The sequence below is a fragment of the Salmo trutta genome, chromosome 36 (assembly GCF_901001165.1).
Source record: "Salmo trutta chromosome 36, fSalTru1.1, whole genome shotgun sequence".
Taxonomy (NCBI): Eukaryota; Metazoa; Chordata; class Actinopteri; order Salmoniformes; family Salmonidae; genus Salmo; species Salmo trutta.
In genome coordinates this window covers 40,675,895-40,702,725 of record NC_042992.1, presented here as the reverse complement: position 1 = coordinate 40,702,725, position 26,831 = coordinate 40,675,895, and the positions used below count along the sequence as shown (strand labels likewise).

At 41.7% G+C, this 26,831-nt stretch overlaps 1 protein-coding gene across 1 annotated transcript in view; it reads right to left on the bottom strand.

Annotated features, from left to right (window-relative positions):
• Positions 1 to 26,831, bottom strand: part of LOC115176105 (sodium/hydrogen exchanger 3) — a 58,369-nt gene that overhangs the window by 9,017 nt on the left and 22,521 nt on the right. The window contains exons 5-11 of the mRNA XM_029735917.1: positions 26,369 to 26,546; positions 14,148 to 14,368; positions 6,806 to 7,008; positions 6,569 to 6,658; positions 4,615 to 4,685; positions 4,336 to 4,465; positions 3,875 to 4,026 (exon numbers count right to left, since the gene is read on the bottom strand). Of these exons, the coding sequence (XP_029591777.1) occupies positions 3,875 to 4,026; positions 4,336 to 4,465; positions 4,615 to 4,685; positions 6,569 to 6,658; positions 6,806 to 7,008; positions 14,148 to 14,368; positions 26,369 to 26,546 (1,045 nt within the window). The remainder of the gene's footprint in view (positions 1 to 3,874; positions 4,027 to 4,335; positions 4,466 to 4,614; positions 4,686 to 6,568; positions 6,659 to 6,805; positions 7,009 to 14,147; positions 14,369 to 26,368; positions 26,547 to 26,831) is intronic.

Here is a 26,831-nt window from a genome sequence, read left to right as displayed (position 1 = left end):
AAATGTGTACTTTTCCACCTACATTTTTTGCTATTATTTTATTAAGCCAACTGCCATAGCAGCGGAGATGGGTACCAACTGCACATGAGCGCCCTCGGGGGAAACCCTGCTATATTAACGATATGCCCTTATATGGAACTTTATTACAAGAGATGCACCTGCCAGATAGTGAGCATCTCAAGCTCAATAAAACCTGGGTTAATCAGGTATCTTTCTCATCACATAGTTCTGGGAGGAACTTCCTAGCTCTTAGGAAACGTTTCAGTATTTCGTTTTTTATGTGTTATTTCTTATATTATTAGCCCAGACATTTTCTGTGTTATTATATGCAGCCGGGAAGAACTATTGGATATCAGAGCGGCGGTTACTCACAAGCACTACCAGCATTACGACCAGGAATACGACTTTCCCGAAACGGATCCTTTATTCGTACCCCCCAGGGCAATTGAACTGATTCCAGAGACCGAATCAAAACAATGGAGAGGTACTCAGAGTGGTCTTCTAGTCCGACTTAGGATGCGCGCACACCACCCACTGCTTCTGAGTATATTACTCACTAATGTTCAATCTCTGGATAATAAAGTTGATGAGCTCAGGGCAAGGATCTCTTTCCAAAGAGACATCAGGGATTGTAACATACTCTGTTTCACGAAAACATGGCTCTCTCGGGATATACTGTCTGTGTCTGTCCAGCCAGTTGGGTTCTCAGTTCATCGCGCAGACAGGAATACATATCTCTCCAGGAAGGAGAAGGGTGGGGGTGTATGTTTCATGATTAACGACTCATGGTATGATTGTGATAACATACAGGAACTCAAGTCCTTTTGCTCACCCGACATAGAATACCTCACAATCAAATGCGGACCATATTACCTCCCAAGAGAATTCTCTTCAGTTATAGTCACAGCCGTGTATATTTCCCTCATCAAGCCGATACTTCGACAGCCCTCAAAGAGCTTCACTGGACTTTATGCAAACTGGAAACCACATATCCTGAGGCTTCATTTATCGTAGCTGGGGATTTTAACAAAGCAAATTTGAGGAAAAGAATGCCGAAATTCTATCAACACATTGACTGTAGAACTCGCGCTGCTAAAACACTCGACCACTGCTAGTCCAACTTCCGGGATGCCTACAAGTCCCTACCCCGCCCTCCTTTTGGCAAATCTGATCAAACCTCAATTTTGCTCCTCCCTTCCTATAGGTAGAAACTCAAACAGGAAGTACCCATGTTAAGGACTATTCAATGCTGGTCTGACCAATCGGAATCCAGGCTTCAAGATTGTTTTGATCACGCGAACTGGGATATGTTCCAGGTAGCCTCCGAGAATAACATCGACGCGTATACTGATACGGTGACTGAGTTTATCAGGATGTGTGAGTGGCTATTAAAACCTACCCAAACCATAAACCGTAGATAGATGGAAGCATTTGCGCAAAACTGAAAGTACGTACCATCACATTTAACCATGGCAAGGTGACTGGGAATATGGATGAATACAAGCAGTGTAGTTATTCCCTCCGTAAGGCAATCAAACAGGCAAAACGTCAGTATAGAGACAAAGTGGAGTTGCAATTCAACTGCTCAGGCACGAGACGTATGTGGCAGGCTCTACAGACAATCACGGACTACAAAGGGAAAACCAGCCACGTCGCGGACACTGTCATCTTGCATCCAGACAAGCTAAACACCTTCTTCACCCACTTTGAGAATAACACAGTGCCACCGACGTGGCCGCTACCAAGGACTCTGGGCTCTCCTTCTCCGTGGCTGACGGGAGTAAGACATTTAAACGTGTTAACCCTCGCAAGGCTGCCAGCCCAGACGGCATCCCTAGCCGCGTCCTCAGAGCATGCGCAGACCAGCTGGCTGGAGTGTTTACGAACATATTCAAACTCTCCCCATCCCAGTCTACTGTCACCACATGCTTTAAGATGTCCACCATAGATCCTGTACCCAAGAAAGCAAAGGTAACTGAACTAAATAACTATTGTCCCGTAATACTTACTTCTGTCATCATGAAGTGATTTGAGAGACTAGTTAAGGATCATATCACTTCTACCTTACCTGACACCCTAGACCCACTTCAATTTGCTTACCGCACCAAATAGATCCACAGACGATGCAATCGCCACCGCAATGCACACTGCCATATCCCATCTGGACAAGAGGAATTCCTACAGTTGAATTCGGAAGTTTACATACACTTAGGTTGGAGTCATTAAAACTCGTTTTTCAACCACTCCACACATTTCTTGTTAAAAAACTACAGTTTTGGCAAGTCACTTAGGACATCTACTTTATGCATGACAAAAGTATTTTTTCCAACAATTGTTTACAGACAGATTATTTCACTTATAATTCACTGTATCACAATTCCAGTGGGTCAGAGGTTTACATACTTGACTGTGCCTTTAAACACCTTGGAAAATTCCAGAAAATTATGTCATGGCTTTAGAAGCTTCTGATTGGCTAATTGACATCATTTGAGTCAACTGGAGGTGTACCTGTGGATGAATCTCAACATCTCCAACATCTCATCTCCAACATCTCAGAAAAAAAGTTGTCGACCTCCACAAGTCGGGTTCATCCTTGGGAGCAATTTCCAAACGCCTGAAGGTACCACGTTCATCTGTACAAACAATAATACGCAAGCATAAACACCATGGGACCACGCAGCCGTCAAACCACTCAGGAAGGAGATGCGTTCTGTCTCCTAGAGATTAACGTACTTTGGTGCCAAAAGTGCAAATCAATCCCAGAACAACAGCAAAGGACCTTGTGAAGATGCTAGAGGAAATAGGTACAAAAGTGTCTATATCCACAGTAAAACGAGTCCTACATCGACATAACCTGAAATGCCGCGCAAGGAAGAAGACGCTGCTCCAAAACCGACATATAAAAGCCAGACTACGGTTTGCAACTGCACATGGGGAGAAAGATCGTACTTTTTGGAGAAATGTTCTCTGGTCTGATGAAACAAAAATAGGACTGTTTGGCCATAATGACCATTGTTATGTTTGGAGGTAAAAGGGGGAGTCTTGCGCACTGGGGTGGCAGCATCATGTTGTGGGGGTGCTTTGCAGCAGGAGGGACTGGTGCACTTCAAAAAATAGATGGAATCATGAGCAAGGAAAATGATGTGGATATATTGAAGCAACATCTCAAGTCATCAGTCAGGAAGTTAAAGCTTGGTCGCAAATGGGTCTTCCAAATGGACAATGACACCAAGCACCCTCCGCTATGAAAGGTTGTTCTAAGGAGGGATTGCGTTATACACGCCTGAATCTCCATTCCTATGGTCCTGTTCCCAGCCCTGCCAGTCTTTCTGGTATCACGTATAGCAGTTATTTAGCCGCAGGTGGGCGTACATCACCTACAACCAGTAACCAAGCAGATAGTTTGCGCCATTGGAAAGCATGGAAATTAGTTCTCTGGTTTACTTAGCCATTACATCTGCAAAACGGGTGAGTAAGCTGCGCACACTATCAGTTTCAGTGCCTGTACTTTGCCCCAGGGTTGTCCAAGGTTGCTTTAAACTAAACCCGTGTTTGTGCCTAAAGGTAGCAATGCTTGCTAGCCTCTCTTTAGAGCTGTTGGCCATGTGAAACGTCTTTCCATCCAATATACTTTCTATGTTATAATTGCCAGAACACTCTGAGATAACAAAAATATTTTTTGCTGGAGTGGAATCCCCCTACAGGGTTTAAGTTTACATTTTCACCATCCCAAGTTCATGATGCATGTGTTTTAGACATGCATAAGGTTGCATCCCAAATAGCACCCTATTCCCTATAGTGCATTACTTTTGACCTCAGCACTATGGAATATTGTGCTATTGGGATGCAGACTAAGTTAGGCAATGTTGCTTACAAGATGGAGGAGACTGGAACATGATCTGGTCCCATATTTTCTGTCATGATGTAAGGCATCATCTCTGAGAAATCGGCACCAAACTTCTTATTGAAATCCACATCGGCCTTGCTTTCATTACGTACGAACGCCAATGAGCCTCTGCGTTCTCCCTATGATAATGGGATACAAATTCTTCATCAAATCAAAGTTTATTGGTCACGTACACAGTACAGCAGATGTAGCAGCGCATGCAGTGAATTGCTTGTGTTATTAGCTCCTAACAGTTCTAATAACACAACGATTTCACTGCACCCGCTGCAACATCTGCTATACACATCTTTCATGGTCTGCCATCCAATTTTTCTATTTGTTGAAATGTTACAGTAAATCAGTGATCCTGGAGGTTAATCTGTTGTGTAGCATTGTAACTACAGTATTAAATTGTCATGGCTTTCCCTGACCTTGTGAGTCGTTCTTACCTCTTTCACATAGCTTGTGGCATCCTTGATGTTGAGCTTGTGGAAAATGTTGAATATGGGGTCACAAGACTTCCTGGCAGAGGACGTCATCAAGAACCAGTACAACCACTTCTCCTCAAACTTATTCCACCTTAGAAGGATATGAGAAGAGAGTAAAAAAACAATTTAGTGCTAACTTTAGTCTTTGAAGGTATGGTATGTAATACATTTATTTAAATAATACTTATATGATAATAATAACTTATTGAAGTTGATAATATGATGTTAGTGTCCACATACTTGGCTCTCATGTAGTTATCTCCTATTTGTCCAGAAATGTCCTCTATGGCGACAAGCATGTGGTCAAAGGTCTGAAAAAATATTTATTTTGTAAAGATTATATTTCAATTGACCAATTTCAACACTTTTAGATGAACTGGTTGATGCTTTATAAAAGAAGGGTTTAGCTACTGACATTCAGCCCTTGATAAACACCCTTCATCTTCCAGAACCCTCCGCCTCTGTACACCTATCCCCCTTGCCACTAACTGCTGTCAAGTTATTTTTGACATGTGCATTACTGGACACAGGTTCCACAGTGACCCTTAACCAACTGGGGCTTAACCTTGATCACGGTAACTGGAGAAAGAGCTCCTATACTGGGACGCTGTGAAGTCTTGATACAGGTGGGTGACTGAGGCTGAGGCAAAGCTTGACTTCCAGACAAATACCATTATGTTCCAACATTATAAACCCATCCCCCTTTTCAGTGAGTCTGCCTTCCCCAGTACGAGCAAACCAACCATGCCAACCGACAAGCCCTAGCCTTCAGTGGGAAGCCCCCTTTGCAGAGTGCATGTTTCCCCTATCCAATGATTGCCACCACCATGGAGCCCCATGAGCAACTACAGTCCCCGCCTACAACAGTTCTACAGACGGCAAGTGTCACCACAGACGCAGAATCAGCAGCAGTCGCCACTGTCAAAGCCATGTGGGAGCGACAACAAGTCTGGGACCTACTTTACACATTCCGGCACAGCTTTGCTGTCACCCCTAATGTTGTAGATTGAACCCACTTGGTGCAGCACACCATTGACACAGGCAACACACACCCCATCTGCCAATGCGCCAGATGGATGTCCTATGCCTGTGAAGTCACAGCGGATGAGCTCATAGAACAAATAGCATCTACTGACACCAACAAACCTTGATAAGCCTCCTCATAGTCATGGTCCCCAAAAAGGATGGAACCTATAGGTTCTCTGCTGACTATCGGCAACTTAGCAACAAGACGGTAAAAGACACCTATCCACTGTCTCGGAGAGACAGATGCCTTGGTTATGTCGATGGCTCAGCTTGGTTCTCCTCCCTGGATTTACGGAGTGGATACTGGCAGGTACCTCTGGCACCCGAAGACAAACCAAAGACATTGTTTATGGAGTAGGTTCTCAAAGGTGTGCCCGGAACACTGTTTGGTGTATTTCAATGACCTACTGGTGCGTGGGACAAGGTTTCGAAACCGCGTTGGAAAATGTTAAGGAAGTTCTGGGCTGAATCAAAAGAGCTGGGCTGAGTGCATTTTCATGCAGATAGAGGTTACCTTCCTCGGAAGCAGAGTCAACCAGGCAGGCGTCATGACAAAGCCAGACAAAGTAGTTTTTTCTGATATCCAAATGGCAGTCAATACTCTCTTTGAGTGGGGATGGACCAACAGACAGCCTGAAGCAGACTTTGTGTCAGGACCCTGACGCAAATGAGCTGGTATCCAGGTAAAATACTTGGGGTTGCATTAGAAGGTTGGACTAATTACATTTTCTTTGTTTATATATATATGTTTGGTGTTTGTTGTGTCACCACTCTTTCCTAGAGACCTCCTGGGCTAGCTGTTCTTTGGAGGGAGCTATTTGATTCAAAAGCACAGTATGCATTCTCATGCCAATTACCACCAGTTTGTTATCCTATAAGAGTATTATACCACGAGTGCGCTCTCACACTGTTTCATCACGAGCGTGTTTTATTTAAAGTCCACATTAATATTGCCCTGCTACTAATTTATTTGTGTTCTCCTCTTAATAAACCTTGGAACTTTGGAACTCTGTTTATGTCATTTATTTGACAGACCTGTGATTGAAAAAGTGTGTAGTACAGTTTACAAAAAGTAGACACATTTCTTTGGGGATTTATTAGAGAGATATAAGGTTTGTTGTCTGATTCTTTGGAATTGATGAACAACAAAGACTTATCAGATAGTTACCCTATTCTGTATTTTTTCAGCTAGTGTGCGTTCTGTCACTGCTGCTCTCTTCACTTTCAGCCAGGTGACCAGTGGTTTCATGGTTATCCCCTGCAACAAATAAGGAGAAAATATAGTAAACCGGTAGCAAATTAACACATTTATTTGTTAAAGTCAAGACATATAGTGTATGAAAGAAAACTACAAATGGTGAAATATGTATGGACTGAAGTTTGACATTTAAATTAGCTATTTTACCTGCAACATGACAGTGAAGTACACCACTATGAGGGTGGTGCTGATCATCAGTTTCTTCTCCTTGTACTTATTCTCGTCCAGCAGGAGCACAAGGCCATAGGCTACGGCCCCTCGTAGGCCACCGTAGCCCATCACTAGTTGATCAATAAAGTCCAAGGGAACCAGTCGGTACTGGTTCAGAATCCAGGTCAGTAAAAAGACCCCTGTGATATAAATACACACAGAGATAGGCAGTATTTCTGTTACATGTACAGTGCCTAGTGAAAGTCTAGACCCCCTTTGCAGATTCTTCACATTTTGCTGCCATAAAATGACATCTAAAAAGGGATTAAATTAAGAGTTTTTCCATACAGATCTATACAACCTACTTCACATTTTCAAAGTGAAATAAAATGATACGTATTTTTCCTAATTAATTAAATAAAAAATAAAAAATGAAGACGTCTTGATTGCTTATGTCTTCACACCTCAGAGTTATGCCACGTTCACATGCTATCAAAGTTATCGGAAGCTCCTAGTTCCCAGTGGGAAATGAATGACCCTCCAAATTGGAATTACAAGTGGTAAACTCAATAGAAAATGTTGTTACCAGATTTACAGAGTTGTGATGTTGGACCTTTTCAACCAAAAGATAACATCCGTTTTTTGACAATGACAACCTTATCAATAGGGATAATGTAGCTACTCTGACCATATTGTCAATGTTAAAGAAATTCTCTGGTACTTTTGTTTACTTTTCAGCCAGTAGTTCTGAAAGTAGCACTCACGAGCCAAAAGTTATCCCCAAAAATCGCATACTACGTCACATATGTCCAGATATCTGCACCACATAATTTCTCTTTCACTCGCTCTGTCACTCAGTAACAGCTAGCAAGAGTCACTGGTGAAGGGCTAAAGCTCATTGGTTGAACTTGAACTCCCCCCCACGGGAAAATCGAAGGAAAATGGCGCAGCAAAGCTTCCAGAAAAACTGTAGCTTTCAAACTAGGAATTTCAAGGCTAATTGAGGTAAGAGTAATTCTGCTCATAGATTATGCATGTGTGAACTACACATTGACAAATCCAGCTCAAAGCGGAAGGTTTAAGAAATACTTATTGGTTGCCAAAGTTTGGGAGCATGCCTTTATGCAAGCTAGCTAACTTTATTATTAGCAATGTTATTAGCAAGCTTATCAAGCCCTAAACCTGCATAAAAAGGACACTCTCCTCCTCACTGACAATTTTTGTTTCTCTTCCATAACTCTTGCTCTCCTTTAGCACGACTGGTTTGTTTTTCCTCTTAAAAGTTCACAGGCGACCCGCAAGGCTTATTGCTGACAAAAGTGTGACTTCGGACCCAGTCGTGAGGCTGAGTAGTTACCGTATTTCTTGTAGAAATTCACTTTTCTACTTTTTCTAGCTAGCCTGATCATTAGCTATTGGGGCTCAGTTATCCGAGGCTGCATGGCTCATGCTAACTTGGCTAGCATGCTGCAAGGCAAGCTAACCATGTTATTCTACCTGCAACACAGTAGTATTGCTCATGTAAAAACCTCTTTGTGCTAATCACTGCTAGCTGTCATGGCTTCTTTCTCCACAATGGCTACCACCATCCCTACCCAAAACGAGCTTGCTCAGCACTCAAATCCCCATGTTCTGTGCATCATGTGCTTGGGACAGAAACATGCCAAGATGGCGCTCAAGGACTTTGACTTCTACGATTGCTGGAAGTCGCTAACCGAGGCATATCTGAAGAAGAGGCTCAAACGGGCCTCTCTCTCGGTAGCCCGGTTCAAATCCCGACCAAGCATAGCTGGAACGAGATCATGGATAGCCTTGATTCTGCCCTCTATCAGTCTTGGGGAAAGGCAAATTAAGGGACGATGAGGATAATGGCGAGATTAACTTTGCCAGTCTGTTTTAGGCGACAACTGACATTGAGGTCGACCAGGTCCCACCCTCTCAGTCTCTTAGGCGGGACAGCCCCAAAGACAGAGAAGACGCCATTGCTCCACTGGAATTTGGGTTCTTTGATGTCTGTAGCCGAGCCACGACCAGGCTGGAGATCGAGTGGCCGGCTCCGCTGGGGAACAGAAACCAAGAAAGGGATCGGTACAATGGGAGAAAGGTTTCCACTAGCTCAGCCCTAATAAAACAACTGCTACCTGCAGTTCCAGCTTGCCTACGGGAATTTAAGTGCTTGTGGGATACTATAAGTCCCTTACTGACAAAGTGCTGGTTAAGGCACCTCGAGCTTGGACAAGCACAACATGGAGGAATCCGGGTTTTGCAGCCCTCCTAAAAGCCGATTTATGCTTGATCTGGCTATATGGTGCAGAGGCTCCGTATGGAAGGTGTGACGCAATTGCTCTCTCACTCACAATAGCCCCGTGGGTTGACATGGTTAATCTCCCTGCCACCATGCACTATGGGCTCACTCTCGAAAAGGCTCAAACATTACCTTCGAGATCCATTTTTCATCTACCCATCTATTTTTCACAGCCCCCGCAGAATCTCTACCCATAGATTTTCACCCATGGGACACCATAGATTTTCTACTTCCATTTCATACCCTCTCCGTGTCACATAATGGGGGATTTAGGCTTCCACCTCGCCCTACGAGCTCATCTCGATAACAAGGGACATTCCAGTCAGGCGGTTCTCTACCTCCTTATGACCAGTCCTGGTATGGTTGGCTTTTGCAGGGTCTCGTACGGCAGCCTTGCATATGGAACCCTTTGACCCGTGTGTCTGCCCCGGTCGCCAGTTGGCTACATGCCCTGCGCACGACCGGCATGTGGACCGTTTTCCTTTGGTCGCCTGCTAACACACTGTTTGCCCCGGGGTCTGTTTTCGTTGGGTTACCTACATGTAGTCTGCTTAACCTCTCTCTGTGGCTCAAGTCGAATAGTTTATTCATGGTCGGCTCTTGGGATTCTTTCTGACTTCCTGTCTGCTGCCTTTCCCAGAAGAGCATCTCCTTTTGTTCCAGAGTGGGGTCTGTACCTTTGCTGGAGTGGACGAAACCCTCATACTATGCTGTTATGCTCTCATTGGTACCTGCCTTCAACAGAAGGTGGATACCTTTCTCTTCTCCTACACTATCCTGCTGGGATAGAGGGGGCTATTAGGATTTATTCTAATAGTTGGATTTATTCTAATAGTTGGATGTTGGCCTTCAGAGGCGGCCTGCTACGGCCCTCTCCTACAGAGAACTGGACGTGTTTCCTCTGGGAGATCTGAGGGTCATCTGTGCTGGGACCTCTTGGCTTTTGGAGAGCATGTTGCGATACAGGAGTTCACTATATCGCATTGTGAAATACGGAACGAGTATTTGAAATATAGAACTCAAGGTTATTTACATAATCCTGGTTTTTGGATGTTTTCAATTAAGTATTTCACTGCACCTTTTGAAAATGATGAGTGAGTGGGAGAGCTCTTTTATGCAGGGTGAAGGCACACACTTTTTTTCTGTTCTGCCGGTCTGTCTCCACCATACATTTGTGATTTGGTTCTTCAAGTTATGGGAATTCCGAAACAAAATCCCCAAGCTGACAAGGTAAAACTTTGTCATGGGGATGTGGATGTCGATTAAGGCAGCCCCTCGCACCTCTCTGATTCAGAGGGGTTGGGTTAAATGCAGCAGACACATTTCAGTTGAATGCATTCAGTTGTACAACTGACTAGGTATTCCACCTTTCTCCATGTGTTGTATTAGACCCAAACCCGCAGTTTTTAATTCTGTTTTTAATAAAAAGTTCCTATAAATGTTCTTTGCTGTGTTATCTTGCGGCATTACTTAACAACCTTGTTGCAAACAGAATGGATGATTTGGGGTGGACTTTTTTACACAGGCAAGTAATGTGGAGTGAATGTAATGTTGTTGATCATCTTCAAATATTGTGATGGCAGCATCATGTTATGGACATGATTGACACTGGCAGGGACTTGGGAGTTTGTCAGGATCAAAATAAATATGAAAGGAGCAAAGTTAAAGGAGAATACTACAGTTTACTACAGAATATTATAGTACTTACTATAGAATTCTGTACTAACTGTAATATACTTTAGACGACTATACTCTACACTGTAGTATCCCTCGATTGTGTAGTGCTTACTATAGAATCATATAGTATACTGTAGAATACTATACTCCACACTGTAGTATCCCATTATCAAGTGCAGTACTTACTATAGAGTGGTGTAGTATACTGTAGAATACTATATTACACACCGTATTATCCCTCGATTGTATAGTGCTTACTATAGAATCATGTAGTATACTGTAGAATACTATACTCCACAATGTAGTATCCCTTGCTCAAGTGTAGTACTTACTATAGAGTTTTTTATTATACTGTAGAATAATGTGAAAACACTACAGTGAATAATAGTATAGTATAGTAATTTCATGTGGGGTGTGTAGACTTTCACTAGCGACAGTATTTCAAATAGGTATTCTATTAATTTTGAATAACTTTGTAACAAGATACTTTCGAGAGCTGTAATTTTCATTTTCAAAATTCGAAATACTTTTCCATACCATTTTTTATTGCAATTCACAATTTTGTGGTCCCCTTCACAATTTTGTGGTCCCCTTTACCGTGCATTGGTATTAGAAGTCTAATGGCACTGGTGTGATGAGAGCGTCAGCTAAATTACCAAAATGTACATGTACTGTAAATGTTCAAATGAACACTCGCAAAGCATGCTCGTTATTATTGTAAATAGCTCCAGCCCCAAAATGAGACCAATAATAATATCCAGTGTGCTTTGCTATTGTAAATGTTTTTATGTATATTTTTGGTCATTTAGCAGACTCTCTTATCCATCGAAACTAACAGTCTTCATCAAATAAAGTTGTAAAAAAACTACACATCAAAGTCATAGCCAGTAAAACGATTATCGTTACTGAGAAAATTGTTGTAGTTTTATTTTGTATTTTGAAAATACAAAAATACCTTAATGACTGTATTTGTGGCCTCCCGAATGACGCAGTGGTCTAAGGCACTGCATTGCAGTGCTAGAGGCGTTACTAAAGACCCGGATTCATTCCCAGGCTGTGCTGCAACCGGCCATGGCCGGTTGTCCCATAGGATGGCACACAAATGGCCCAGCGCCGGCCCGGGTTATGAGAGGGTTTGGCTGGGGAGGCTTTACTTGGCTCATCACGATCTAGTGATTCCTTGTGGCAGGTCGTGTGCCTGCAGGCTGACCCCGGTCGCCAGTTGAACCTGTGTTTCCTCTGACACATTGTTGCAGATGACTTCCAGGTTAAGCTGGCGGGTGATAAGGAGTGCGGTTAGGAGGGTCATGTTTCGGAGAATATATGACTTCGCCTCTCCCGAGTCAGTTGGGGAGTTGCGGTGATGAGACAAGATTGAAATTGGGGAGAAAATATATACTGCTCAAAAAAATAAAGGGAACACTTAAACAACACATCCTAGATCTGAATGAAATAAATAATCTTATTAAATACTTTTTTCTTTACATAGTTGAATGTGCTGAAAACAAAATCACACAAAAATAATCAATGGAAATCCAATTTATCAACCCATGGAGGTCTGGATTTGGATTCACACTCAAAATTAAAGTGGAAAACCACACTACAAGCTGATCCAACTTTGATGTAATGTCCTTAAAACAAGTCAAAATGAGGCTCAGTAGTGTGTGTGGCCTCCACATGCCTGTATGACCTCCCTACAACGCCTGGGCATGCTCCTGATGAGGTGGCGGATGGTCTCCTGAGGGATCTCCTCCCAGACCTGGACTAAAGCATCCGCCAACTCCTGGACAGTCTGTGGTGCAATGTGGCATTGGTGGATGGAGCGAGACAAGATGTCCCAGATGTGCTCAATTGGATTCAGGTCTGGGGAACGGGCGGGCCAGTCCATAGCATCAATGCCTTCCTCTTGCAGGAACTGCTGACACACTCCAGCCACATGAGGTCTAGCATTGTCTTGCATTAGGAGAAACCCAGGGCCAACCGCACCAGCATATGGTCTCACAAGGGGTCTGAGGATCTCATCTCGGTACCTAATGGCAGTCAGGCTACCTCTGGCGAGCACATGGAGGGCTGTGCGGCCCCCCAAAGAAATGCCACCCCACACCATGACTGACCCACCGCCAAACCGGTCATGCTGGAGGATGTTGCAGGCAGCAGAACGTTCTCCACGGCGTCTCCAGACTCTGTCATGTCTGTCACGTGCTCAGTGTGAACCTGCTTTCATTTGTGAAGAGCACAGGGCGCCAGTGGCGAATTTGCCAATCTTGGTGTTCTCTGGCAAATGCCAAACGTCCTGCACGGTGTTGGGCTGTAAGCACAACCCCCACCTGTGGATGTCGGGCCCTCATACCACCCCCATGGAGTCTGTTTCTGACCGTTTGAGCAGACACATGCACATTTGTGGCCTGCTGGAGGTCATTTTGCAGGGCTCTGGCAGTGCTTCTCCTGCTCCTCCTTGCACAAAGGCAGAGGTAGCGGTCCTGCTGCTGGGTTGTTGCCCTCCTACGGCCTCCTCCACGTCTCCTGATGTACTGGCCTGTCTCCTGGTAGCGCCTCCATGCTCTGGACACTACGCTGACAGACACAGCAAACCTTCTTGCCACAGCTCGCATTGATGTGCCATCCTGGATGAGCTGCACTACCTGAGCCACTTGTGTGGGTTGTAGACTCCATCTCATGCTACCACTAGAGTGAAAGCACCGCCAGCATTCAAAAGTGACCAAAACATCAGCCAGGAAGCATAGGAACTGAGAAGTGGTCTGTGGTTACCACCTGCAGAACCACTCCTTTATTGGGGGTGTCTTGCTAATTGCCTATAATTTCCACCTGTTGTCTATTCCATTTGCACAACAGCATGTGAAATTTATTGCCAATCAGTGTTGCTTCCTAAGTGGACAGTTTGATTTCACAGAAGTGTGATTGACTTGGAGTTACATTGTGTTGTTTAAGTGTTCCCTTTATTTTTTTGAGCAGTGTATATATATATATATATATATATATATATATATATATATTAAAATTCCTGTATTTAGTCTAGATACAATACTATACAAAAGTATCCTTTTATTTTATTTTGATACATTGGCCTGTCGGGTATTTCGTATTTGAAACAAGCTATTTTTAGATGCATCTTTTTCCAATCTCTGCATACACACACATCGTGTCAGTGCTGGTAATGTGAAGCCTTCAATGAGAATCCTTGTGTATAATATTGAACTACACACACAGGGATTGCAAGTTGGCAATTGCCTAAACTTCCAAACTACAATATTGTTCATCCTATAGAGATTGAGCGGAATAGAATCTCCATTGATTCCCCCTCTCACAAAATCATACTAAAGATTGACCCAAACTCACCTATGAACCTGAACACAAAGATGAAGAGGAGTGTGAGGAGGATAAAGGCTGTGTTCCACACCCATATAGACGGATCTATGGCCGAGATGCCGAGGAAGACAAAGATGATGGTCTCTGAGCCATTTGCGAACACCTTCATTGTGTATCGTACCGTGCTGACCGACTTCTCGTCCATGTTGGCATTGATATACTTCTGACAGCAGACCCCACAGAATGTACACCTATGGCACAGCAAGAAAAGGGTCATGTCACTTAGAACATATACTAAAATGCAGTAGGTACTGTATATGATGGTAAATAGAGAGCTATGACATAGTTGACCTCAAGGGTCATAAATGGCTCATACATACACTCTCAGAAAAAAAAGGGTTCCAAAGGAGTTCTTCGGCTGTCCCCATAGGAGAACCCTTTTTGGTTCCATGTAGAACCCTTTTGGGTTCCATGTAGAACCCTCTGTGGAAAGGTCCTACATGGAACCCAAAATGGTTCTACCTGGAACAAAAAGGGTTCTACCTGGGACCAAAAAGTGTTCATCAAAGGGTTATCCTATAGGGACAACCGAATAACCTTTTTAGGTTCTTACGATAATGTCTAATTAATTGGGTAAATAATTATGGAATATAAAATATGAATGTATCCATATTCTACAGTAAACGGGGCACCACCTATCATTTAAGTCCTGAGGAAACTTTCTTAGCAGGTAGGGATAGGAGGATGGTTTCTTTTAACTCACAAGGATAGAAAAACTATAATCACGATGATTCTAAACGAGACAAAGCAGGGAATTTAAGTGAAAGAAAGTTACACCAATAGGAGTGAGAAAGGGCTGCATTGAATGTGCTAACGTGTAATTCAGTAATAGCTCAATCTCTCGGATTCACAAACATCCTTTCAGTGCGAAAGGTCCCTGTTCAAACAGTTCCAGGTTGGTGTCTTCGTCCAACTGAGATGGAAGCGAGAGCAGAGGACAATCGTTCAAATTCCAATATTGGTGTTTGGCCCCCACTCATTGAGATTGGGGGGAGATCAATAAGCAAGGGCCACTTTCCAGTTACCAACTACGCTGACGTCTGAGCAGCAGAAGGATTTCAGTCGGCCATGGCTATTATTCACACCACGCTTTGATAGTTTAGTTTGAATGGACAGTGAGGTAAGTGAGGTCGGGTCTAAGTGCTGAGGCTCCTTGCTTGATTGGCTGAAATGTTCTTTGGTAGCATGTTACGTGGTAGCAGGAGGTGCACCCAGCCCCAGGGTGAAGAATCCCTTAGGGAATTCCTTAGGGAATTGAATATTGTTTCATTATTGGATGGATACATCCTTTGCCCACCAGGAAAGGTGAGTCATTGTTCAGAGTATCAGTTTCCTTCTTGCCTCCCAGCCTAGATCCTTATGTAAAAAAGCAAGGATGTTCTCCTGATTCCATATGAACGGTCTGGATTCTGTCCATTAAAAGCAGGGCAAACCATTTGGCGGGCCCCTGCTGTTACGGTGCTGTTACTGGTGGAGTTACAATTGCCTCAGGCCTCATATCATCAAGGGGCCTCGTGAGCTGGGAATAATTAAAAAATAATAATAATAGTAATATTTTTTATTATCCTTTTGAGGACCCTCGAGGTCCCCCCCTAACGACCCGCTGTCGTGGACTGCTCAGCTTCTCATTCTGTCTTGCATCAGCAGGTTGGAACAGCATAGTGGACTGGTTCATCTGCGGGAAGCTTCAAAGTTGCAAGGGAAATGGGGAGGGAGGGGTTTTTGCCTGGCCTCTGTACCCAGGTAAATGAGGGCAAATTGTTGACAAAAATCATACATCATGAATCCATATATAATAGATCAATAACTTATTTCCATACATATACATATATTTCATATCAATATTAATATAATCCAACTCATATTAGAAACAAGTGGACTGGTTCATAATAATTGACTATTCCCACCTGTCTTTTCACGAGAGTGGCGCGTGTAGCTTTTTGTTGGCCAATCACAAGTCATCAAAGTGGCAATAGGCTAGTCATGGAGCCTCAGTGTGTGGCAAAAGTTAGGAGATATCTAATCAATAGAATATTGAATTAAAATGACAGAATTAAAAGTTAAAGGAGAAGGATAGGCTACAACGACCAAGAGCCAACATGTAGGCTGCTATGTAATATTCTGAATGGAGTTGTTGTTATTTGTAACTGTAGGACAAGAAAGCACATGCAGCTTCAATTAGCCTTCCTATCTAGCTAGCTTAACTAGCATCTCCCAATTTGATGCAGTCAAGACAGGTACTACATGCTCCTATTGGATGATAAAAAACCTACCTACGGCAGCTATTATTCAAATATAGCGTGAGTCGGCTTGGTTGGTTGCTGTTCATCGTCTCTCCCGCCCTCCTCCCTCCCTGCTCCCTGTGTTACTCGTTCACGGCATAAGCACAGCCCCTCCCCTGCCTGCTGAGTGGTCGGCTGGACACATTACATTTTTAACAATGCTTTTTTCTAATAAAAACTAGTTCATTGCATCCGCGGTGGAGCCCAGTTTCATAATATTACCATATATCCCAGCTGCCTGTCGTAGTTTTGAAGTAATCACAAAAAAAACAGGCCTTATTTTAGGGCATTTTTCACCCTGCCAGCTCCTATTAGTTCTATTGAACACTGTGGCACCAACTCGCCTTCCGAACGTTCTAATCCAAGTTTATTGTACTGTCACAATTCCTGCTTTGCTATTGTTGGCAATGGAGACCTGCTCACATTGTTTATAGTTCAAATGTAAACAACAAAAAATTACTCTGAGGTCGTCCCATTGTTCACTATTGGGAAATATAGGTATGTCTGTCTATTTCCCCAAATATCTCTCAATGTGTATATTTAGATTTTTTAAATTGGACACCATTTTAATCATGAGAATCTCCTCTTTCTAATAATGTAAGGCTGGGCAGAGTATCTCGTTGTCATCAAACCGTAGACCCGAAATACCTTTTGCCCTTGGAACGCTGAGCTCCCCCCATTGTTTTCCTATGGAGAAGCATGTTGGTATATTTCGCCAAATATCTTGAATGTGTATATTTAGATTTTTTCAATTTGGACACCATTTTAATAATGAGAATCTCCTCTCTTGAATTATGTAAGGCTGGGCAGTGTATCTCGATGTCATCAAACGCTAGACCAGAAATAGTCAGAAGTTGCCATTTCTTTCCTACTTCCTCGTTATGCAAACATAAGCACACTTGGCACCATCAAGGTGCGGATGTTAACTTTTTACACAAGTTGTTATTTTTCAGTTTTGTCCTAAGAACAGATTGTAGTGGTAAAATAAAAAGGGCTACATTTTTGATGCCATTTAGGCGAAATGGAATTCTAAGCATCACTCCAGTCAAAACAGCCTCTGCGAACATTCCATTCCATTCATTTGCTATGGGCTCGCGCAAGTGTTCCAGCTTAGCCAACGTTCTTTTGCCATTTTCAGCCTTGGGTGAATTTTGACTCATTCTATTGTCCAGCCTATGAGTGGCAACTCGCTCTCCTTTTTCTTCTTCTTCATGTGGTTTTCCAGTAGACTAAACATTTTGTTGCGTATTGCTGCCTTTAACAGTTCAGAAAGTGCATTGCAAAAAAGGTAAAAGGTAAACACCTCTCTCCCTCCTCTCCCTCGCACTTTATCATGTCTATCTGAGTCTAAGTAGTACAACGCAACATCACCTAGGTGTACTATATTTCCTTCTAGTTGGATTTGGGAGGGGGGCTGGCCGGGGTACTGACGAGCCACGAATTGCCAGCTATCTCAACCTGCGTGGCTGTTACGTCATCCTTAGCGGACACCGCAGCTTGACATCGTTCATCCTCAGAAAACGGCTCTAGGCCGCACAGACAATCTGCATGATCTCGGATGAAGGGTTTACCGGGACACATGATTAGATTTGGGGTCAGATACAGATCAGGATTACTCTCTAGGTAATAAACCATAGGACGGGTGTGGAACTTAACATGAATATATTACGGGTAAGGATCGGCCCCCGTTTTTCAATTTTCACCTAAAATGACATACCCAAAACTAACTGCCTCTAGCTCAGGCCCTAAAGGATATGCATTTTCTTGGTACCATTTGAAAGGAAACACTGAAGTTTGTGGAAATGTGTAAGGAATGTAGGAGAATACAACACATTAGATCTGGTAAAAGATAATAAAACGAAAAAACAACTATTCCTTGTACCATCATCTTTGAAATGCAAGAGAAAGGCCATAATGGCAGCAGTGTATGTGCAAAGTTTTAGTCTGATCCAATGAATCATTGCTTTTCTGTTCAAAATGTTGTATCAAGACTGCCCAAATGAGCCTTATTTGTTTATTAATAACTTTTCATGTTCAAAACTGTGCACTCTCCTCTAACAATAGCATGGTATTCTTTCACTGTAATAGCTACTGTAAATTAGACAGTGCAGTTAGATTAACAAGAATTTAAGCTTTCTGCCAATATCAGATATGTCTATGTCCTGGGAAATGTTCTTGTTACTTACAACCTCATGCTAATCGCATTAGCCTACGTTAGCTCAACAGTCCCGCAGGGGACCCACCAATCCTGAAGAAGTTTTAAATATGACTTCACAGAATCTTTCTTGAAAGCCATTCAGGTAAAACCAGGATACCACGAGGACCCTAGAACTTACTATGACAGGATTAAATGGGCCCTCTTTCCAAGGGCGTATACACCCAGTGCATAGGAAGAGGATAATTGAAAAACCTTATTCCTAGACAACATGCAGAGGTCCCTCAGATCATTTGTGATCATACGCAAAGCGTATGACGATACGATGTCACCCCATGAGCTAAGAGACCTCGCCAATGAGGTGTGGCATGATGGATTTATCTCTGTTAAAAACTTCTTAGGGATAGGGGGCAGTATTTTCACATCCGGATGAAAAACGTGCCCAAATTAAACTGCCTGGTTCTCAGACTTAGAAGGTAGGATATGCATATTATTAGTGGATTTGGATGGAAAACACTCTGAAGTTTCTAAAACTGTTTGAATGATATCAGTGAGTATAACAGAACTCATATGGCAGGCAAAAACCTGAGAAAAATCCAACCAGGAAGTGGGAAATCTGAGGCTTGTAGTTTTTTTAAGTGAATCCCTATTCAATTTGCAGTGTTAATGTTGCACTTCCTAAGGCTTCCACTAGATGTCAACAGTCTTTAGAACGTTGTTTCAGGCTTTTACTGTGAGTAGGAAGCCAACAAGAGCTTCTGGAAATAGGTGTCCCAGAATAAGGCACGAGTTCAGTCACACTCTCAGCCTTGGGAGCGAGCCTACTCCATCTTCGTTTCTAAAGAGAAGGGAATCGTCCGGTTGGAATTTTATTGAAGATTTATGTTAAAAACAACCTAAAGATTGATTCTATACATCGTTTGACATGATTCTACAAACTGTAGTATAACTTTTTTGACTTTTCGTCTGGAGTTAACCTGTGTTACTATTTAGATAGCTAGTAAATAAATAATTAAACCAATTTGTGTGGTACTGAATCATAAGTAAGGTTCGGGTTTTTGCAGATGCAAGGTTACAACTGTTCAGAATTATGATACGACACGAGGTCAAGTCGCGACATCTCTCTATCACAGGTAAAGGATATTTTAAACTAACAAAAAGAGTTCTAAAAGCAATTGTTACAACAACAAGATAATATCTTTAAGTTTTATGTCCAAATATTGGTGTAGTCAACAAATAAAATAATAGACAACCTGACCATAGAGGTCCAGGATGTGAAGAACAGTTTGCAGTTCTCCCAGGGTCAGCTCGATGAGTTTAAACATGAGAATGGCAAGATGACAGCAATCTGTAAGTCATTGAGAGAGGACATCAGCTCTGTATGTGAATCCATGACAACAACGACAGAAGAATCAGATTGTCTCGAGGGACAATCAAGACAGAGCAACATTGTTGTGGATTGCAGAGTTCCTCTGTCCAGTGTCTGTGTTCTTTTTCACATCTTAATCTTTTCTTTTTATTGGTCAGTCTGAGATATGGCTTTTTCTTTGCAACTTTACCTAGAAGGCCAGCATCCTGGAGTCGCCTCTTCACTGTTGACGTTGAAACTGGTGTTTTGCAGGTATTATTTAATGAAGCTGCCAGTTGAGGACTTGTGAGGCATCTGTTTCTCAAACTAGACACTCCAATGTACTTGTGCTCTTGCTCAGTTGTGCACCGGGGCCTCCCACTCCTCTTTCTATTCTGGTTAGAGCCAATTTGCACTGTTCTGTGAATGGAGTAGTACACAGTGTTGTACCAGTACAGAGTTGTACGAGATCTTCAGTTACTTGTCAATTTCTTTCATGGAATAGCCTTCATTTCTCAGAACAAGTATAGACTGACGAGCTTCAGAAGAAAGGGCTTTGTTTCTGGCCATTTTGAGCCTGTAATCGAACCCACAAATGCTGATGCTCCAGATACTCAACTAGTCTAAAGACGGCCAGTTGTATTCCTTCTTTAATCAGAACAACAGTTTTCAGCTGTGCTAACATAATTGCAAAACGGTTTTCTAATGATCAATTAGCCTTTTAAAATTATAAACTTGGATTAGCTAACACAACGTGCCATTGGAACACAGGAGTGATGGTTGCTGACAATGGGCCTCTGAACAGCTATGTAGATATCCTATAAAAAAAATATGACGTTTCTAGCTACAATAGTCATTTACAACGTTAACAATGTCTACACTGTATTTCTGATCAATTTGATGGTATTTTAATGGACAAATGTACTTTTCTTTCAAAAACAAGGACATTTCTATATTTTTTTTTGCTTTGTTTGCTCTTTACCACATTATGTCACATTAAGCTACTCAGGAAGGGCTGAACTAGCCCATATTAATATATGTAGCCTTAGAAATAAGGTTCATGAAATCAATAAATTGCTAACATCAGATAACATTCATATATGTGACCGACCAGCTCAATTTGGTCTTATGTAGCAACATTTGAAATGGTTTTTACATTGGATAAAAGTAGACTCGAGCTAGAATTTTTTTATCATACACTACAGTTGAAGAACTGCTTTGAAAGTAGTTATTTGAAGGTTGATAAACTTGTACCTCACTTTTGAGAAAATCATTTACATTTACGTAATTTAGCAGACGCTCTTATCCAGAGCGACTTACAAATTGGTGCATTCACCTTATGATATCCAGTGGAACAACCACTTTACAATAGTACATCTATATCTTTTTTGGGGGGGGGTTAGAAGGATTACTTTATCCTATCCGAGGCGAGCAGACCAGAGGTGAATGAACGCAGAGGTCCCTTGAACGTATTGGTACACCTACTGGAGAGCTCTTCTTTGCCTACACCCATTCTGCATCGTTCGTTCACCCCCTCTTAAGCTTTAGCCCAACTCAGCTCTTTAAGGATTCGCATGCGAGGCCATGTACCAAACAACAAAATATTTCAAGATTAAAGGCTTGTTTATCCTCTCTAGGGTATGTGGGACGAAATCGTCCCACCTACTCAACAGCCAGTGGAATCCCGTAGCGCGTTATTCAAATACCTTAGAAATGCTATTACTTCAATTTCTCAAATATATGACTATTTTACACCATTTTAAAAGACAAGACTCTCGTTAATCTAACCACACTGTCCGATTTCAAAAAGGCTTTACAACGAAAGCAAAACATTAGATTATGTCAGCAGAGTACCCAGCCAGAAATAATCAGACACCCATTTTTCAAGCTAGCATATAATGTCACATAAACCCAAACCACAGCTAAATACAGCACTAACCTTTGATGATCTTCATCAGATGACACTCCTAGGACATTATGTTATACAATACATACATGCAGCTTTTTACATTAGCATGTGACGTTCAGAACTAGCATACCCACTGCAAACTTCCGGTGAATTTACTAAATTACTCACGATAAACGTTCACAAAAAACATAACAATTATTTTAAGAATTATAGATACAGAACTCCTTTATGCAATCGCTATGTCCGATTTTAAAATAGCTGGAAGCACATTTTGCAATATTCTGAGTAGATAGCCCAGCCATCACGGCTAGCTATTTTGACACCCACCAAGTTTGGCCCTCACCAAACTCCGATTTACTATTAGAAAAATTTGATTACCTTTGCTGTTCTTCGTCAGAATACACTCCCAGGACTTCTACTTCAATAACAAATGTTGGTTTGGTTCAAAATAATCCATAGTTATGTTCAAATATCCTCTGTTTTGTTCGTGCTTTCAAGACACTATCCGAAGGGTGACGAAGGGTGACGCGCCCGACGCGTTTCGTGACAAAAAAATTCTAAATATTCCATTACCGTACTTCGAAGCATGTCAACCGCTGTTTAAAACCAATTTTTATGCGATTTTTCTAGTAAAAAAGCGATAATATTCCGACCGGGAAACCCTGTTTTTGTTCAAAGACGAAAAAATAAAAACATGGTGTCGCCTCGTCCACGCGCCTCCAGTCTCATTGTTCTCTGATCGACCACTATCCAAATGCGCTACTGTTTTTCAGCCAGGGGCTCCAAAGGCATCATTCAGCGTTTTGCCGCCTTCTGAGAGCCTATGGGAGCCGTAGGAAGTGTCACGTTACAGCAGAGATCGTCAGTTTTCAATAAAGAGAGTGTAGAAGCCCAAGAAATGGTCAGAGAGGGCACTTCCTGTAAGGAATCTTCTCAGGTTTTTGCTTGCCATATCAGTTCTGTTATACTCACAGACACCATTCAAACAGTTTTAGAAACTTTAGGGTATTTTCTATCCAAAGCCAATAATTATATGCATATTCTAGTTTCTGGGCAGTAGTAATAACCAGATTAAATCGGGTACGTTTTTTGTCCGGCGGTGAAAATACTGCCCCCTATCCATAACAAGTTAAGGTGTAATAATGTATAATTACATTAACTATCATGTAATAATCGTGTAGTAATGCAACTTAATGCAATGTAAAGTGTTGCCGCAGGCTCAAATTATAGTAAAGTGATTATTATTAGCATTAGCAATGAAATAGTAACAAAACATGTTTGAGGGAGAAAGGGAGAGGGAGTTGATTTAACTTTTAAACATTGATTAAGTGTTATCATTGTATAGCCTACTATTAATAGACTACTAATAACATTTAATGGATGTGAATCCTATTCTGTGCCAGTGCCAAAACTATTAAAAAAAATTTAGCTATCAGAGAAGAAAGAAGCATGTCAATCCTGATCATCCACCGATCCATACAATGACACAATCTGATGCTGAAAAAAGAGAGGGAAAAATGGAGATTAAATCAGAGGAGGCGCCGTCAAAAAAATCAAACAAATGAATGTGGTGATGAACTTAACTACAGTATCCACTGAAGGAAACTCTTTTGAGCAGCCCCCTGAACAACTTGTACAAGTACAACATGAACCTGCACCTCCAGAGTTGGAGAAACCATCTGAGTCCTTGAAAAATACTATTGCTGCTACTAATAATAGTCCACAGGATCATTATTGTTATTTCTGAAGGAATCCCATTTAATCAATATTTGTGGGCTGTAGTGATATGTGTCATTCAGGGTAACGAAATATTGTCATACAGTATAACACCAGTATTTATATTAAAATACAAGGACTTTGTTTTGTTGACTCAAGAGACAAAAACAAATCTCAAAGGATGAAGTGAAAGATATTTTCATATATTTTAGATTTTCTTTCAGTAAGGCAGGAAGTTTTTGTAAAAAAAATGGAGTTGTACCCGTGACACATCAAATATGTGGTATTCCAAATAAAATGTCATTTCTTTCTGGGTAGTTATATTTCTGCCAGTCTAAGCATGGTATTGTGATTAGTGTGATACTGAATGACATTTTACTAGGGTACATTGAAATGAATCACAATAAAAGTTAATTATTGGCTTTATTGTTGAATATAACTAAAATAAGGGCATAGGTGACACACCAATTAACATAAAAAAACTATTTTAGGGAATTGTAATTGCTGTTTTATTTTTTTGCTAATTTGAAAACCTTTTATGTCTTTGACCCAGTAACTCAAAAAGTGTTAAACAAATCAAAATATATTTTATATTTGAGATTCTTCAAAGTAGCCACCCTTTGCCTTGATGACAGCTTTGTACAATCTTGGCAATCCATTCAAATCCTATTTTTATTCAATACATATTTTATATTCCATAATTAATTACCCAATTAATTAGACATTATAATAATGTTAGGCCACTCCGCTACATTATGGTGATGCCCGTGTGAGGATGCTAATGTGTGGTTCATTTCTCAGAGTACAGTGATGTTTTTGTTAACAAGAACATTTTAACGAGCTGCTTCTTACATTTTTTTTTTCAAAGTCAGGCCGCCACGCATGACTTTCCTCCCCTCTGTAAATTCTATGGGCTGTTACAACTTCTTGCATTGTTGTTCATCTCTAGATGTGGGCATAATATATTATTTTGATAATGGAGACATTACTGGATGTTAGAGTTTAATGAATAGCATTAAGAAGTGTTTGAAGTTGTGTTTATTAATATTGATTAGTGTGCTTTCTGCATGAAATAGTTTGTTTATAAGGCCGGAACTTTCATTTCTTACTATTCCACATACTGGTGAGTCATCCTCATATTTTACATTACAAAGGCGCCTCAAGGGAAGTAAAAGGCAATTGGATTTGAGTCAAAAGTATATTACATTAACCTAAAAACAGGTGCGTAATCTGCAATCTTTATTGTGAGAGCCATTGTGACATTAAAAATCCAATATTGGTGTTTGGCCTCCACTCATTGAGATCGAGGGGATCAATAAGCAAGGGGCTCTTTCCAGTTACCAACTATGCTGATGTCCTGGCAGCAGAAGGATTTTGGTCAGCTGTGGCTATTATTCGAGCCACGCTTTTATTGTTCAGGTCGAATGGACAGTGAGGGCGAGGCTAGGTGCTGAGGCTCCTTGCCTGATTGGCTGAAACATTCCGTGGTGCACCCAGCCCCAGGGAGCAGAATTCTTTTCATTAGGGAATTTAATATTGTTCCATTATTGATGGATAAATCCTTTTTACAACCGGGAAAGGTGGGTCATTGTTCAGGGCATAATTTTACCTACATAATGATACAAAACATGACATGCTCTCTTTGAAATAGAAGTTATTCACAAAGTTTAGAATACACAATATAATTTAGCATTTCTACAGCACACAATGATCATAACATGCATCAGTACACTTCTTGCCTCCCAGCCTGGATCCTTATGTAATGATTTCTCCCAAAAAGCAAGGTTTTTGGTGTTAACAATAATGTTTTCCTGATTCCATTTGAATGGTCTGGATTCTGTCCTTTTAGAGCAGGGCAAACCATTTGGCGGGCCCCTGCTATTACTGTGTCACCCTGTCTTGGATAAAACGTGTGAAGTGGATGTTTTGCCATGTAATGGCCCTCTGGAGTGTTATCTTGTCAAGGCATCAGCATACTTCAGTCAGCTTCACACGAACCATGAGCTCGCATACTCCCTTAAAAGACCTTCGCTTGAAAAACGAGAAAAAAGCGACAATAGCACTGTTTGTCCATTTTGAGATGCCATAACCACCCCCAAAATAGTCTGAATTAATCTAAGATAACTCAAGAAATCTGTCATTAATTGTGACCTTTTTGCCAAGGAGACCTTAGTCGCGCAATTTTACACCTAAGATGTTTGGTGCAGTATTTCTCAATGAAAAAATGTGCATGAAAACGAGTCATCTCTCGTTGAATGACAACAAAGACTTTATTGAAGTTGACCAATCACTGTTGACCAATCACCAACGAAGGTGCATAGACTCTGGCTACCGACTTCGGCCAAAAATTGGTGTGGCCGAATAGCCAAAAAGTCCAAAACAAACAATAACATCACAAAATGTCATCATAATATATGCACAAACTCTTCCAAACTGTTTCGTCTGGGAAGCATGCAGACGCCTTAATCCAGAGTGCATTGGCAATGGAGGAAAAGATTGACTGGGTAGTGTCACGTCTTTTCATCTCTACCGTTGTAGATGTGTATTGGGTATGGTCTGCCAACTACCAGGCATTTGGAATTGGCCTGGTCTTTAGTCAGCCGACTTCCCTACAATAGCTCATTTTTTTCTAAGAGTGTACTAAGTAACTGAAATACATATCTAAAAACTAAGCCAAGGTAAGTGGAAATATCATGTTAAGGGGTGTTCCACTGAAAACCTAACAGAAAGGGTATACAGTAAATAGCATAATAAATCAACATAACAGTCAGAAAGACTTACGACAGGATAGCGGATAGGGAGAGCATCTCGGCTGTGAGGTAAGAGAGGTAGCCCAGGACGAAGATGAAGCCTGGCTCGATAATCTGGATGTTCTTGGTGCATCTGGTCAGGAGCGAGATCAGCAGAGCAAAGGCGACACCAACCAGGGAGCCTCCAACCGCCACCACGAAGAATGAGACTACACAGAGCAGAGGAGGAAGAGGGGAAGGTGATAAAAGAGAGAGAAGGAGGAGGAAGAAGAAGAGAGTCAGAAGGACATAGAGGCAAACAAGTAAGTCATTATTTAATGAATATATAAAATGTTGGTTAGACCAGGGGCATGCAACCCTGTTCCTGGAGAGCCGCAGGTAATGCAGGACTTTTTCCCAACTAGATACCCTACCTGACCAACTGAGCTAATTTATCAGTTCAGTGATTGCCTAAATTGAACATACCTGGTCTTCCAGGTCGGTTAAATAAAAAA